At 39.3% G+C, this 14,910-nt stretch overlaps 1 protein-coding gene across 1 annotated transcript in view; it reads right to left on the bottom strand.

Moving 5' to 3' along the window:
• The window catches only part of Dpp4 (dipeptidyl peptidase 4), an 88,864-nt gene that overhangs the window by 4,046 nt on the left and 69,908 nt on the right, over window positions 1-14,910 (bottom strand). Inside the window, exons 21-23 of the mRNA XM_045147719.1 lie at window positions 13,562-13,616; window positions 12,872-12,971; window positions 10,329-10,393 (exon numbers count right to left, since the gene is read on the bottom strand). Of these exons, the coding sequence (XP_045003654.1) occupies window positions 10,329-10,393; window positions 12,872-12,971; window positions 13,562-13,616 (220 nt within the window). The remainder of the gene's footprint in view (window positions 1-10,328; window positions 10,394-12,871; window positions 12,972-13,561; window positions 13,617-14,910) is intronic.

Raw genomic sequence — 14,910 nt, 5'->3', positions numbered from 1 at the left:
TGTAAGCTCAGATGCAGCCAGCTAATCTTGCAGAACCTTTGTGAAACTTCACAGGATTCAAGATCCATGGTTTATGGGGCAATCTATGTCTACAAAGCTAAAACCTATTGGTGGTCTGAAAGGAAGATATGAGGGCACACTTACAGTGTGTCTAGATTACACTCTGCTTTGGTATCAGTGAGCTGTGCAATTAGAATGTGTACTGCATCCTCACTCTTGATTTTTGTACAACTCACTCCTCCTAGGAGTCAGAAGACATGGTAGAAGCATTTTCTTTGAAATAATTTATCTCTTTTATTTATTTATTTGTGACAGAGACAGAGAGAGGGAGAGAGAAAGAGAGAGAGAATGGGCACTCCAGGGCCTCCAGCCACTGCAAACAACTCCAGACACATGTGCCACCATGTGCATCTGGCTTTCTGTGGGACCTGGAGAATCGAGCCTGGGTCTTTAGGCTTCTCAGGCATATGACTTAACTGCTAAGCCATCTCTTCATTCCAGCATTTTCTAAAAGTAAATTAGTGATGCTGATTTGACAATTTTGTGACACGTGTTTCTGGAAAATGATGCACTGGCTACAATTTTAAGGGGCAAAGTTTACCGAAGATGTTCATTGACTGAGACTCCAAGGATACCCCTGTCCTGCTTAAATCAAAGTAAATGTGCATTCACATCTACACAGGCTAAGTACCACTTTTTATGACCATAGTCTAAATTGAGAATGTATTCATGAATGTTTTGAGAAAATTTTTATGTGGTAAGAAGGTTCAATAAATATATCTATATATGACCCTACCCATTCATCTTTCCATTCATCCAATGCAGCTATCTTTTATTCATCTATTGATTTTTATATATTCAGTCAACATTTATTTGTATTCAACTGAAAAAATAAGATCTACAGGGAAAAGAATTTGTTGATATTGTTCATTATCCTTAACATCTAATGCAGTGCTAATATAATTTATCAGTCATATAAATAAATAGAAAGCTTTAGACATTGGTTTTGTTCACTATATTTAGTCCTACCTTTGTACAGCTAAGTAGAAATAGTTGAAGTAGACAAAATAAAATATTCTCATTCTGAAGTTTATTAGGAAACTGTGCCCACTTCCTGTGGCTACACCATGTCACTAGTTATGATAGTTACCATTCCTTGAGCCTCTGCCCTGTGCCTGCCACTGTGAAAAGCATCCCAAAGGAGCTACACCTATGTGTGAGATAGGTTTATATCAACTTGCTTTCAATTCAGAAAGTAAGTAAACTGCCCTACTATCTCTCTCAAGAAAGTATCAGAGCTGGAACAAATCCAGTAGGGAAAATTCCTTTACTTTCTATGTTTCTATGTCATTTCTTAAATTCTGTGCTGCCTATGATTTGTCTCCCATGCAAAGAAACAGTTAAAAAATAAAATTTTAACTTACTCACTGTCCTGGAATTTGAGATACCTAGTAATAGGGGTACTATGACTTCTGGGATACCATGTCCTCTCATACTGAAATAATAAAATAAGCAGGAGTGGTCTGAACAACCCTGAGAGATGTAGATGGCATGGTTCCTGACTGCAGGTGATATGTTGCCTAAAGTAGCAAGAACTCTGAGCAATTTTCTGCCCTTCAGAGAATAAAAGGTCAAGTTAAATCTTACCATAAGGCACTGTTTTGCACCCATCAAAGCCAGGTATGGGAGAAGATAAGACAAAGACTCAGGGGGCTATAATTTTCTGAGTAGCAGGACCTCCTTAAATGACCTTCATAGTGATCTTTTCTGTTATGCTCTTAGCTTGTGCTGACTTTCTGCCACTTTGCTTCTCCCCAAGTTAAATCCAGCCCTTTGCTCACAGAAAAAAAAAAAAAAAAGTGAATATCAACACCCAGACTTGACCCAGATATACAACTGTATCACCTCATCTCACCTCCAGCAACCTAATGGATCTGCCTTGTTTGGCAGTGTGCACAATAAAAGCTGCTCCTACAACCTCCGGTGCCATGAAATGAAGAAATGTCATTGAAACATAGAGTAATAGTTACGCGACATATAAATACACAGGACAGCTAGCAAGGAATGTGATAACTACTGGAGTTTGGACCAAAACAGTTTCTGGCTGCCTTTTTTTTTTTTCTTAAATGGAGTGAATACAGGCTGAAAGAAGACAATTTTTATAAACAAGTAAAACCCTGAGCCTAAGATAAATGTTGTGATGTACACACTGTAGCTGTGATGAACTAGACATGGTGAGAAATGCAACATACTGAGAAAAAGACGAAAACTGTGATAAAAGTGTCATGATGCAAATTGTTTTACATTAACAATATTACACTACAAAGAAAGAAAGACAAATACTTTAATGCAGCAAGAGAAAAATAAAACAAAAGCTTCTCCTACAATGGCAAGATAAGTGTGCTATTCCAGCACATACTTCCCCGTTCCCTGGGAGAAGCCTCCAGAGGGACATTTCTAGGAGGCAGCCTCAAGGAGCAAAACCCTCTAAGACTCTCAGGCTTCAGAGAACACATGCCCTCTGGAATGCAACTGCATTGCTTTGGCACTAGAGCACTAATAGATTGACTGATCATTCCCTACCAGACTCTGCCTCCTGGCTTTTCCATTTTGACTCCAGTGTCCACTCTGTGCTATCCTCCAAGCTGGGAGGGTAGCATTCCCATGAAAGAAGTGTGTTCGTTTCTTTAAGCTATGATTAATATCAGGAAAAAATTAATTGCGCTATTTTAATTCACCCAAATAGGATCATCTCCCCTTGCCTATCCATGGAAACAGAACTAAAAAGAAATGGATGACTAAGTTAGAAGCCGAATAGTCTATCACCAATGACTAAAAAGGAAGCTTAGAGTGATAAATGGGCAAGGATGCAATGGTGGTGCAATTGGCACTCTCCTGAGGCTAGAAACTTCCGGAGAGCCCTGCTGCCAGCAACAGTCTGGCAGAAAGAAGTGAACGATTGGTCCAGTGGCAGTGCCGGTTCCACAGCATCCCTGTGAGGAGCTTTTCCTTCAATCCCCAAGAAGAACCATCTGTAGCTGCTTATTGGATCATGCTGGTTCCTCAGATACCTTCCAACAAATAAATCTTTGTATTTTGAAATAAAAGAAAAGGAGCTGATAAGTCAGGAAGTGCTGTGAGAAACAGGCGGCATAATAATTTCTCAGCTACCCCTGCCATTGAGAAACCATAAAGGCAAGTTGCTTCCTTGGTGGCAGCTGCCATGGTTTTAAAGCATTCTTTGTAGAGTCATGGGTATCCTATATAATCACTTCTGTGACTCTAAGACGTATCTAATTATTCCCATTATCCAGATGAGGAAACTGAGTTCATACTGCTGATGAATAAAGGAAGTAGAATTTGAGGACAGGTCTTTCCCACTCCTAAGCCCATGTCCCTGACTATCATCACTAACCTCAGGCTCTTGTAGTATGGGCAAAGTCACTGGATTCTAAAGGATAACAACTACCACTCCCAACTCAGTAAATTATCTCCCTGGGCTTACCAGGTTACTCCATGTGTCCTCTTGCAGTCAATGATGCATAAATATTACTAAATGATGCCATTTGGGGAAACATCATTAATGCCACAGCAGAGGCCACAGAAAACACTTAAGGAAAAAATAAATCCAACCCACTCTATCAGATGTTATACTTGCTTACATCTAGAAAACAACTGCACCCATGAGATGCCAGGAAAGAGCTCCCACCATTCCCGTCGGGGGGCTCTACCTCAGGCCTCACCAGCAACACTGGCTGCTTTAAAGATCACACAGCAGTCAACATTTTATCAGCACTCCACAAACAAGTTAAGGTTTGGCTTAAATCTGAAGGTCTCTCTCCCTTTGGCATATTCTGGGATAATAGAACAAATGTCAAATCAGTACAAGATGGCATATTTACAAAATTGCACCCTGTTTTGCATAACCTAACGATGCAGCAGTTCTTAAGGATTGAACATTTCAAATCTGCTAGCAGAAGACTGCCAAATCTATGACTGTTTCATACACTTGCCAAAAGCCTATCAAATTTTGAGCAAAATGCAAAATAAATCTCCTCTACAAGTTAAATCAGCCCTTCTGTGTGTTCCAGGCTGCCCTCTTCTATTGGCAGCAAGGCTCAGGACCGAGGCCCCATTCCTCTTGCCCTTGATCTTGTACTTCTATGTGTATTCACAAGACTATCCCTTACCAGTTTATGTCCTGCCTTATTGGTCACCATTTGGCCTGCTCTTTCCAAATCCTGTCTTCTGGCCTATCCCTCAGTCTGGTGGACCTCTCTCACAAGTCTCCGGAAAGCCACTGTATCCACCATTTTCTGTCTTTTGTCTGCACTTCCCTCCGCTCCTTGTAACCTGTTGAGAGCCTCTCTGTTCAATTTATCTTCCTTCATCCTTCTCTCCTGGATCCAGATAGTGTCCTCTCTCTTTCCTAACCCTCAAGCTCTATATGCTACTTGACATTTTAGTGCCTCAGTTTCTCTGTCAGTAAAATGGAAGTAATTAGAGTAATTAGAGAATTTGGGGAGAGAATTGAAACTGATAATTCATAAAAAGTTTGTAGAAGAGTATATGGTCATAGAAACAGTACATGAATGAAAAAGATTGGGTGAAGTGAACATGCCTTCTGGAGGAGGGGAGAAGGAAGTTGAAGCCCTGACTTCCTTACTTCCTTTCTCCTTTCTACATGCTTCCTATGTAGTATTCCTAAGGTTCTATGTTACAACTTGGAAGCCATTAGTCTTTTCATAAACATTGGATACCATGTCACATTTAAGTTCAAATGTGTTATCACCTTCTTTTATTTCTCTTTCACAGTTTTCTTTTATTTTTCTTCCATACCTCCAAGGAATAAATTTTTGAACAAGTAAAAACACCAAGCACTTTGAATGACTGAAGGGAAGTCTCCTATGTGGTTGTGTCTTTTGGGGGCTCTAATTAAAGACAATGACCATTTGAGAAATTGTTAATCCATGCTCATCAGGAATATACTCCTTGAGATGGCTACACTACTGTGTGATTATTGTCACTGGTTGGGAGGGCTTCCTCCTTGAATATCTGATTTCTTTGCTCATATCTATGGCCATTTCTGCTTGTTATGCACTGAGACTACCTCCAGGGAAGATATTTCGATAAGAATATACTAGTCCTTTGCTTAGGCTTGTCCTTGAGGCTCTAGGGATTTCCTTTATGAGTTCACTGTAGCCTTAAAAGGGGTCTCTGCCTTCTCACCTGGCAGTACGCGGGTGGTAATCTCCAAACAGTCTTACAAGTCACTGAGGATGTCACTCTATTGAAGTTAAACCTCAGTCTCAAGATCTCCTAATTTATATAGCAGCCTTAAATATTTTATTTATTTATTTTATTTATTTATTATCAGAGAGATGAGAGAGAATGGGTGGATGGGTGAATGGGTACACTAGAGCCTCTAGCCACTTCAAATGAACTTCAGATGCACGTGCCACCTTGTGCTTCTGCTTTCATATGGGTACTGGGGAATCACACCCAGGTCATGAGGCTTTGCAGACAAGTCCCTTAACCACTGAGACATCTCTCTGGCCCCTATAGCAGCTTTTAAAGAGGAGGAAAGAGGGACTAGGAGATGGATCAATGGGTAAAGTGCCTGCTGTGCAAGCATGTGGACCTGGGTTTGATCCCCAGGATACAAGTAAAAATACTGGGCATAGTGAGGCACATACATGATTCCAGAACTGAAAAGATGGAGATAGAATTCCTGGTACTCATTGAGCAGCTACTCTTAACACTGGCTCAGGGAGAGATTCTGCCTCAATGAATAAGATGAAAAGCAATAGTAGAAGATACCCAGTGCTGATCTCTGGCCTCCACATGCAGAAACACTGTGCCCACACATTTATACATGCATGCACACCACATGCACATATACACGTAAAAAATAACTAAACAAAAAAATAGAAAAGAGTATTTCTCCTGGCTGTTCAGCCCCATTGGTGGAAGCTACAGTAAATGGAGGCCCAGGCTGACAACTCTCCCAGTACCAGTGCTCCTTGTGTTCAGCTATACAAGTGGCTCCTCCACCTCCTCAACAGAAAACAGGACCTTCCCTTCACAAGGTGGGGCTCCTCTTAGTGAGAGGTTCCTCTAAAGGCTCCCAAATATAGTCACTAATGACCTAATACTAAACCCTATTCTCATCTGAATATTAAAAATTGTGCTCTATTCCAAAGTGTATAATTCTGGCTACTGTATCAATGGCTTCTTAGCTGGGAGCATAGATTTACTTATGGGACTCTTTGGGCATTCCTGGTTTCAATGCGCTGAGTTACTGGTCCAGACAAAGTGGGAATCTTTGTGAAAATATTTCCTCTTCCTGACCCATGGAAATGCACAGCATAAATGAAAGCCTCCAAAAAATTGCTGAAATGTCTTTGTCTTTTCAAGGTAGGAGAGAGAGAGAGAGAGAGAGAGAGAGAGAGAGAGAGAGAGAGAGAGAGGGAGAGAAAAGAAACCTGGGAAAGAAAAGAAGTAAAATATGGGGTCCAGAGGGGCAGCTGGGGCCTTGGAGGAAAATAGAATCTTTGAATATATTCTTGCCAGAGACAAAAGCACAGGCTCATTTAAAAAACAAAGGAGGGCAGCTTTATTCTAAAGCCTGCTGTGCACCAAAAATAGGCACTTAGATTCAGTTCTCCACACAGATTCAGTTCTCCATGTTCCGAGGGAGCAGAGGAAGCAACTTAAAACACGGTGGAGACAATTCCGTCAATGCGTTTGCCTCACTTTCTCCTGCCTACCTTAGCTATCACCCTCCCAGATAATTCCTCTGAGTAACACATTGGGAACCTTTAGCTCCCTGGTACTGGCAGTTTTAATGTGTCCATTGCCAGCAATGAATTTCATGCCAAGAAAAGCCGACTCCTGGCGTGGAAGGATTAAACAGTCCTCGGATGCCATCTGTGCAGCGAAGTGAGAGTGACTCTGTGCACCCAGGGTGCGTGTGCTGCCATTGGCAGTGGGAAGTGCCTTCTATTTACATGAGTAGCTCGTGCAGCAACACCTAAGAGGAGAGATGACAGTGGCCACCACCGAAGGGCGTTGAGTCAGGAGAGAGAGGAAATGATATAGAAAAGAGCCTATAGAAAAGACTGGGTTAAAGATACTGAGTAAAATGTAGATGAAAGCTAGTTATCCTATATTATCATATAATATAGGATAGTTAGAAGGAAATATAGTGCAGGCAGATGTATTTAAGGAAGTGAGGGGGTGTCATGTCATCCTTAGATCCAGGCTTGGACTTGATTCTGTGCCTCAGACCTTGAGGGATCTTCAAATTGGGCTTTCCAATCACTCTGGCTCATGACCTACCTTGCACTGGAGCCAGATGTGAGGATCCTGGACAGGGTAACTCTGAGTTTTCAGGGGCTCTTACTACTTTGAGATTGCCAAGAAAATCCCCTGAAAGTCAATCTTAAGCATTCATGTTGGATAATTATAAGGAAGTATCAATCTGTGACATGAGAGACATTATGGAGAAATACAACCTGCATCAGTGTTTTCCGTAAAAAGTTCTTCTAGACTAGGCGTGGTGGCACATGCCTTCAATCCCAACACTCACTAGGTAGGCAGAGGTAGGAGGATTGCTGTGATTTGGAGGCCACCGTGAGACTACATAGTGAATTGCAGGTCAGCCTGGGCTAGAGTGAGATTCTACCTCAACTCCCCCCAAAAGTTTTTATATTTAATCAAGAAATACTTTAGAACACATAGGAGCATGCAATGAATATAGTGTTGAGGAAGGCCTTGAATAACATGAATAACAATGCAAAGGGGAAGCACACAGCACAAAGTAACTACTAGGGCAAGGTAGAATAAAGTGAAGATGAATCATACGAGAAAAGGAATGTGGGACTCGAAGGAAGACATCGCTCTAGTGGATGAGCAGCCCAGCCTTCCAGGCAGGTGAGGATGGAAGGCCAAATGGTACTTCAATCATGAACGACAGAAGGCAATGTCATGGAATGACAGCCCCAGAAACAGAGCCTGCCAGAGGGGCACAGCACCTGAAAAATGAAGACTCAATTTAGGTATACAGGAAAGGGTCATTAAGGTGTCATGGTAGGGGAGTTGATCTTCTATCTCAGCATGAAAATAACTGCAGCGTAAGAAGACCAAGAAAGCTAAGACAGAGTGAGCTATTCCAAGCAGCTAGGTCATGTGCCAGCAGCAGTGCAGATATGCAGAAGGTAAACAATGCCAACAGCATCTGATATGATGTGGAGCAGGGTGTGTGGGGAGAATGGATCATGAGGATTGGATGGCACCATACACAGAAATAGGGACAACCTTGCATGGGGATGATCTGCTGGGGAAAGGTGTTCAGTAGCTCATCCCACTTTATAGATTGTTACATTCCTATCTTGTGCAGACAATGTTTTCCAGAAATATTCATGAAAACATGTAGGGTTTGACACAGACATATCTCTCCATACATGTAGCCTTAATGATTAAGCTGCAAAACAAAACAAAACAAAATTTGAGTTCATTGTGTTTTGATCAGGTGGCTTCAGACTCCATAGTAATAATGATAACATCTTTCAAAAATGTATAAATGTATATTAAGAGTCACAATACAGGTGAGAAGAATTTTGTTATGATATTATTTTTTATTTCACTCTCCTAGTTTTGAGTATTCTTCAGAGACTATAAGCATCAGGGATTTATGTCTACTCAAACACTTTAATTGGGTTTTTCCCAACTAATATGACAAACAGAATCAGCAAAGTTTTTTAAGTGTCCAAGTGTTAGGAGGATCCATAGTGCTTACACGGGCTCTTAGAAATGCAACAAAGGGGACACCAGAAAGAATGGTCTGCCTCTGCAATGGCCTCCACACTACCACTGACAGCTCATAACAGCATCAGCCAGACCACATTTCAAATGCCACAGCTCATCCACAGAGCAACCTACCCACCACTTCTCTCACTGTTAGCAACTGTTCAGCAAGTTATGGCCAGTGCTTTTCAGGGTATTGCCCAAATGCACCTACCCCTCACTTATCTTTACAAAAACTGTGCTGGTTAAAAAAAAAAAAATACATGCACACACAACAAAAACAATTATACAGGGCTGGGGGGATGACACAGTTTGTCAAATACTTGACACATGAGGACTTGAGTTTGAATCCCCAGCATCCATATAACATGCTGATTGTGATGACTGTAGCCCAGTTCCAGGGAGGTGGAGACAGGCGGACTCCTGGTTCTTTCTTAAAAAATTATTTGCGTGTGTGTGTGTGTGTGTGTGTGTGTGTGTGTGTGTGTGTGTGTGTGTAGGGGGTATGCTAGGGTCTCTTCCTAGTACAAACAAATGCCAGACACAAGTGCCACTTTTGTGTCAGGATTTGCATGGATTCTGGGGAATTAAATTTGGGCCAGAAGGCTTTAAATACTTAACAATATCCCCAGGTCTGGGTATCCACCCCTTTTTAATGGCTAGCTTGTTTACTTGAATGGGTATGCTCAGAGTTTAGTGACAGACTCTGTCTCAAAAAATTTAATGGCTTAGCAGTGAAGCGCTTGTCTGTGAAGCTTAAGAACTCTGGTTCGAGGCTCGATTCCCCAGGACCCACGTTAGCCAGATGCACAAGGGAGCACATGCGTCTGGAGTTCATTTGCAGTGGCTGGAGGCCCTGGTGCACCCATTCTCTCTCTCTCTATCTGCCTCTTTCTCTCTCTGTCACTCTCAACTAAAACAAATAGAAAAAATTTAAAAAAAAAAACTTAAAAAAATTAAGTGGAGAGCATTAGAAGAAAGACACCTGATGTTGACCTCTGGTCTCTATATGCACATGACATATGTGTACACGCACCTGCGCACACATGTTCACCTCTATACACATGAGCATACACACACATATTTACACATAAAAACTGTGCATATTTGGTGATGAATAAGAAAGTTATAGCCTCATGTACATGTCTAAATTATGATAATGTAAGAAACTTTAATATATAGCTAAAGGTTTACTCAGTATTTTGGTCTCTAAAGGAATATGTTGAATTTGACATGTTTTCTAAACTGAAAATTTTATAATTAAAGTAATTATCTGGTGTTGCTTTGTATTTCCAAATGAATGCATATTGTGACCTATATAGCATACGATAAAGACTGTAATTATGCAGAATATAGTAGGGGAAGCTATTGGAGTGTCTCTAAACCACCTGTGTTATTTCTTTTTAACAAGAATTTTTTTGGAAATAAAAAGTATATATTTTCTAAAGGAGATGCACTTTAAAAGTTCTTAAGCCACTCATGAACATGTTATAGGGTAGGGATAGTTCCTTGTCTCTTACCCTGTAATGGTCCAGGTTGTCTTCCGGAGTTGGGAGACCCATGTAACGTTCTGTGTACACTGAATCTATGATGGAAAAAGAAAAGAAAAATCTTCAACTCCTACAACAGAAATGTTTCTTATATTTGTTGTGTGACTGTGAATGCTTTCCTGTCTTAACCCATGTATATACTTTTTTTTTTTTTCTTCCTCAGAAGTGTCTAACTCCAGCTTGGGCTGGTTAATGTAGCCTGAGACACTAACGACCAGATCCCTCAGACCCAAGCATTTTCCTCCTGAGAACCATACAATATCCATACACTTGTCCTAAAATATCAGTGAAGAAACTTATTGAGATAATTGTTTTTTGTTTTTATTTCTTTAATTATTCATGGTACAAAGTGAGGGGTTCATAAGACATTTTATTCAAGCATATAATGAAATTGATGACTTTTCAATCCTATTCCCTTTGTAGCACTTTGTGGGCACTGAGCCTGGGTACAGAGACTCCTCTTCTTCTTTATTCTAATCCCATTTGCTTCTCCAAATAGTCTTTACTTCTACTTTCATGTCATACATATGGTCCCTTTGATATGTCAAATCTAGGTTTCATATATGAGAGGAAATATGCGATCTTTATTTTTGTGAGTCTGACTTATTTTGTTTAATATGATATCTTGAAAGCTTTCTCATTAGTAACCAGATCACAGTAAGTTAGCATAAGAATAGGGTGTGTTGCCATTGAGCTCTAAAAGGTATTGGCATGAATATCACTGAAATGTACAAGTGCTTTAGTATTGATTATATTAATTCTTGGATATGTCTCTTAAGTTCAACACTCTTAAACTTTAACAGGTATCTATATTTGTTTATTTGAGAGAGAAAGAGAAGCACACAGAAATACAGTAAATATGGGTGCACCAGGGTCTCGTGATACTACAAAAAAAGAAAACTGCAGGCTCATGAGCTATGTTTGCACATCTGGCTTTACATGAATATTGGGGACTTAAACCTTGGTCTTTAGGCTGTGCAAGCAAGTGCCTTTAATCACTAAGCCATCTCTCCAGCCCCTCACAATTCTAACACTTTCAAATGACTAGAAATATGAATTAAAAAGCAGCTGCTGAGTATTAATTGTTCTATGTGTACTCATCATTTCATTTCCATGAAAATAAAATCATATTTTCCTAAAATATAATTTTTTTATTATTTTGATTAAAATGAACACAGACTCTATGTATGTATGTTTATGTATCTAGAGAACATATATAAAATATATTTCAAAGGATTTTTAAGTATAATATCTTTATAAAAGTTCATACAATTTAAGTTAAACATTTAAATATTACTACCTTAGGTTATATATTTGATAGGGGAAATTGCCTTTAAGGACAAAATTAATTTTCATTCAGTATCTACAGATTTCAATTTTGCTTGGTCTTAGAACATAATACTCTTTTCTTATTTGTAGTAGCCAGGCTTATATGTATATAAAAACCTATAAAATGACATTTAAAAATATGCATAATTGCATAATGCAGCTGTGAACTTTTAAAAATATACCTTGAATGCCACCTAAATATTCTTTTTATTAATATTTTAATAAAATTGTTGAAAGTTACACATACATTGTGAACTATTGCATTCCTACTTATTAGTCAAGTGCATGTACATTTAATGAAGTTATCATCTTACTACTGCATTTGAAAACTTACAAAGATTAATTTATTATTTTATTGACCACCAGAGGTCTCCAAAAACAAGCCATCCAACAGAACTATATAAAACAGAAAAGTGTTATATGAAAACAATTCCATGTGTGAAGATCAATTTTTAACTATATCGTCCCCCTTTTTTAACAGAAAGATAGTGATAAATTTTATACATTGGTTTCTCTTGAGCTGGAAAGACTTTCAAAGAGGAGTTTCCACTGTGTATCAGGATATAACTATTTAAGGAGCATGTTCCTTACCGACAATTCTATTCTTCTAGTATATAAAGGACTTCAAATACCATACTAGGAGGTGCATGAAGATACTGCACCTCCTCTCTGTCCTGACTTTTTCCTACTAACTGGCCTTCAGAATAATATCTAAATAATGACAATGATATTCTAGAGAGTCTTTCCCCCAAGAGACAGAGAAAAGCAAATTCCCCTGGAGACTCCTCTGCTCCTATCTTCTCTTCAACCAAAGCCTAATTTATATTTGGTCTTCGTCTGAAAAAAAAGAGATGCATACTTTATTCTGCTAATATGTGGGACAAAAAAATCAAATGAGGATAAAGATAAGAAACCATTTACTTAAGTAATGTAGCATTGGGGGTGGTTTTGAAATTCAATTCAGAAACAAGACTTGTTGATAAGAAACTAAATGCATAGATAACATATAATAATACCCAGCCTTGCATAACATAATAAATGAGATCATCTTGTAACTATCCATAAAGAACCACTAACATAAAAGCCTATTATTTTCAACAGAAACAAAAAAATTCACAAGGAATGGCTTTGCTACTAAAATTTTAAGGTCAACAGTTAGTAGTTTGTAGGTGATAATTACATACCATAATACTCCCACCGTGACACAGGTGCCACAGCTATTCCACACTTGAACACGCCACTGCCCGATCCCAGGACCATTGAGGTTACGTACCCTCCATATGACTAGGGAATGGAAACAGTTATTTTTATGGAGGTAAAGGAATGAGGACATATGGTAAGCAAGTTGCAGTTTCCACATTTCTCACATCTTTATATACTGTGCCTCTTCAGAGATAGAAAGCATAGTATAGGAGGCTTAAATTGGCTTTAATTGGGCAGTATCTTAAACACTCCACTTTCAGAGCCCTGGTCCCTTTACATGGTAGAAGTAAGGAAATAAGCATGGAACATTTGCTGACCCTGGTGATGGGATAGTACAAATTAAAGAAAGTAATGAATGAAATCGATAAACACAAAATCTTTACTAACTAATGAAAAGAAGTGTCTCTCTCTCCTCTCTCCCCTCTCTCCATTCCTTCCTCTGTTTTCCTCCCCTTCTCCCTGTTTTCCCTGTCAACTCCCTCCCTCTCCTTAATAAACAAAGGGCTGGTCAGCCTCAGTAGATACTCTAAAGGGTTACTGCCCAGATGCCCAAGACCTGATAGACATGATGCAAATCTCTAAATATTTACACACACACAAGATAAACTGACCTGCTCTGGGTTCTGTCCACTAAGGAATGCACGCAGATCATCAGCCAGACAACTACTCACCCAGCCCCAAATTGCAATTCGTTTGCTGTCCACAAATCCCATTTTTGAAAATTGTCTAAAACACATGAAAGAAGTTCATAAATCAGTTTTGCACTGTGTATAGAAAACGAAGATAGCTGCACAAACATGAAACTGACATTTGTTATCTCTTTCATTTTATTTCAAAGTGAGATGAATCTCTACCAGCAATCAAAAGTACCTGAGGCAAATGTCTGCCATGCTAATGTAGGAACCAGATATACAAGGTTTGCTTTTATTTGAGTCCATAAAAGTTCTCTCTCTCTCTCTCTCTCTCTCTCTCTCTCTCTCTCTCTCTCTCTCTCCCCCTCCGTGTGTGTGTGTGTGTGTGTGTGTGTGTGTGTGTACTGTAGTGTGTATATGATTCACAGAAAACAAATCCTGGCAGTTTTTTTTCACAGCTTTATATAAAAATTTGCAGCCAAGATGCACTTTTCTTTACATAATTGAATTTAAATCTCTCCAGATGTTTTTTCTGTTTGAAAATGAGTGCCCTTGCAATGGAAAAAGACAAGGGCACAGGGAACATCTGGGTAGAGCTTAGATATGTCTCTGGACCTCTACACAACAACTTAAACAACACTGTCTAAATAAATCTCTTTTAAAACTGGGCGTTGATTAGCTTGCTCTGCAGCATAAAACTGAAAGCACATTTCCTTAGTAGATTAAAAACTCATTTTGCTCCTAAAAACCTTGTGTCCAGGGTTGAAATCCAAGTAAAGAAATGTAAACTATGTTTTGTGGATCTATTTGTTAATCTTAGTCTTATAAACAAAGTAATTTTGGGGGTTGGAGAGATGGCTGTGTTGGAGTAGTTAGTGGAATTCTGACTGGACCTCCCAGGTTTGATTCCCCAGTATCCACATGGAGCCAGACGCAGAGTGGCCCATGTATCTGGAGTTAGTTTCCATGGTGGGAGGCCCTACTGTGCCCATATTCATTCTGCCTCTGTCCATCTCTCTGTTTCCCCCTCAGATAAATTAATAAAAGATATTTTCAAAAGAGTAATTTTTGGGTTAAATATATCTAAAAAGTGGACTGTACAATTCTATGGTACTATGGAAAGTTTGGCCTTTGCATTGATGGATATGTGACTTTGAGAGTCCGCATTTTCAATTATGGTAATGTATTTTCAAGGATGCTCAGTTAAGCAGCATTAGAAAAAATTAAACCTAATTTTCAACATCCCTCCTAGTTCATGTCTTTAAAGGTGAAGAATTTAGAAATATGAGTGCACAAGTTGACAAACCTTTGCAGAGTGAATCTGTTCTTGAAACCATGAGCTATGCACACTGTCCCAAGCCTTAAGATCATTTTCCTGTCTGAAGGGG

The sequence above is a fragment of the Jaculus jaculus genome, chromosome 4 (genome assembly GCF_020740685.1).
Source record: "Jaculus jaculus isolate mJacJac1 chromosome 4, mJacJac1.mat.Y.cur, whole genome shotgun sequence".
NCBI lineage: Eukaryota > Metazoa > Chordata > Mammalia > Rodentia > Dipodidae > Jaculus > Jaculus jaculus.
The sequence above is the reverse complement of the archived record's forward strand: the minus strand, read 5'-3'. Positions and strand labels throughout refer to the sequence as shown.